The sequence below is a fragment of the Haliotis asinina genome, chromosome 15 (genome assembly GCF_037392515.1).
Source record: "Haliotis asinina isolate JCU_RB_2024 chromosome 15, JCU_Hal_asi_v2, whole genome shotgun sequence".
NCBI classification, from domain to species: Eukaryota; Metazoa; Mollusca; class Gastropoda; order Lepetellida; family Haliotidae; genus Haliotis; species Haliotis asinina.
The window spans coordinates 17,000,077-17,002,385 of record NC_090294.1 but is presented as its reverse complement, the minus strand read 5'-3'; the positions used below and the strand labels follow the sequence as shown (position 1 = coordinate 17,002,385).

General features: G+C 41.6%; 1 protein-coding gene across 1 annotated transcript; it reads right to left on the bottom strand.

Annotated features, from left to right (window-relative positions):
* Window positions 1-277: 277 nt before the first annotated feature.
* On the bottom strand, window positions 278-1,141 carry LOC137264901 (uncharacterized). Its single transcript, XM_067800259.1, has one exon. The coding sequence runs from the start codon at window positions 1,139-1,141 to the stop codon at window positions 278-280; it is 864 nt and encodes a 287-aa protein (XP_067656360.1).
* Window positions 1,142-2,309: the final 1,168 nt, after the last annotated feature.

The window sequence follows — 2,309 nt, the reverse complement described above, 5'->3', positions numbered from 1 at the left end:
TAGTACAAGCTCCGAGCATTGTGTAGAATTTGGATCTTGACACTCTGTGACAGTTATGTACAGAGCAGAATGTCAATCGGCTTCTTTGGATTTAATAACAAATGTTAGCGGCTTCGTACAATACATACGCACCTCGGTTTGGATTGTAAATCTTCTTTATTGTCAGGAAGACACATTTAAGTTTTGTAGAATATGAAACCTAACTTAGTTTCTGAAACAATAATTCAACCCAAAGAGAGGGGGCAGTTTTATAAACCTACACTCACAGCAAAGCTTCTTAGCGTACGCTCATTGATAGCTTCATCAGTCTACACTCACAGAACGCCTTCATCATTCTACACTCACGGAACGCCTTCAAGGGTCTACACTCACGGAATGCCTTCATCAGCCTATACTCACAGAACGCCCTCATCAACCTACACTCACGGAACGCCTTCATCAGTTTACACTCACGGAACGCCTTCATCAGTTTATACTCACAGAACGCCTTCATCAACCTACACTCACGGAACGCCTTCATCAGTTTACACTCACGGAACGCCTTCTTCAGTCTACACTCACGGAACGCCTTCATCAACCTACACTCACTGAACGCCTTCATCAGTTTACACTCACGGAACGCCTTCATCATTCTACACTCACGAAACGCCTTCATCAGCCTATACTCACAGAACGCCTTCATCAACCTACACTCACGGAACGCCTTCTTCAGTCTACACTCACGGAATGCCTTCTTCAGTCTACACTCACGGAACGCCTTCATAAGTCTACACTCACGGAACGCCTTCTTCAGTTTACACCCACGGAACGCCTTCATCATTCTACACTCACGGAACGCCTTCATCAGCCTATACTCACAGAACGCCTTCATCAACCTACACTCACGGAACGCCTTCATCAGTTTACACTCACGGAACGCCTTCATCATTCTACACTCACGGAACGCCTTCTTCAGTCTGCACTCACGTAACGCCTTCATAAGTCTACACTCACGGAACGCCTTCTTCAGTCTACACTCACGGAACGCCTTCATCATTCTACACTCACTGAACGCCTTCATCAGCCTATACTCACAGAACGCCTTCATCAACCTACACTCACGTAACGCCTTCATCAGTTTACACACACGGAACGCCTTCATCATTCTACACTCATGGAACACCTTCATCAGTCTACACTCACTAAACTGCTTCAGAAGGCTTCCTTTTCTGGACACCTGCATAAGCCTGTGCTCATCGATAGCTTCATAAACGTTCACTCACTGCTCAGCCTAAACCCGCAGATCAGCTTCATCAACCTACACTCACAGATCAACTTTATAAATCTTCACTTACAGATAAGCTTCATCAGCCTACACACACTGAACAACTCCATAAGCTTGGCTTGACATAAGTCGTGATATTGTGGGGGTATGTCTAAAAGCGACGTAAAACCATACTCACTATTTCACTGTTAATTGCTGTCATTTCCCCATAAGATTTCAAAAACCCAACAAACTCGCTCACTTTGCTGCTAGTAGCACCCCATTTTCAAGAAAGTCATATGATTCAAAAGCCACGTGATCAAGCTTCACAACTTGGGTACACTTAGTACACTTACAAAAAAGTATGTAAGACATGTGGTTCTAAATATTGACACATCGATAAACAAAAGTCTGCTGCAATTCCTATTTTTCTTTGGACGTTTTCCAGGTAATCAGTTTACTCGCCTTGGCATGTATTTGTGACTTGTGCCACCGATAAGGCTTTACTGTCTCACCTTTTCCCGAACACCTGGATCATGAATATTTCACAGTATGTCATAAATACATGCATATTTTATATAAGAATTGTATCATGGATTTATTTTTGTTATGAAAATGTTGGGTTATTTTTCATGTGTTGCCAAGCTACACGTTCCTCTAACTCAGCAATATAGAAGTTATGGTTTTGTATAAAATACCATTTTGGTGGTTGCTGAGATGTGAACATTATTTTGATGAGTTCACCTTCTCGAGTGTTAACGCTTTTCTTTCTGTTAAAGTAATTATAGAACATGAACTAAACATATGGCTGCCTTGCATAAAACTAATTTCACACAAATATCAATTTAACACACTAAAGAGGTTCTGCTAACTGAACCTTTACTACATATCTCTGTCTGACTGCAGAAGAAATGTTCAAGTTATGAAACCAAACATGTACATTATATAATTCTTCTCGACAGCTATCAAACTTAACACCGATATGGTGTTGGCATTGCACAACGTCATCAAAACCACCATCGTTCTTGTTTCCTTCTGTTGTTTCTTTTTGAGTCAATTTACGAGC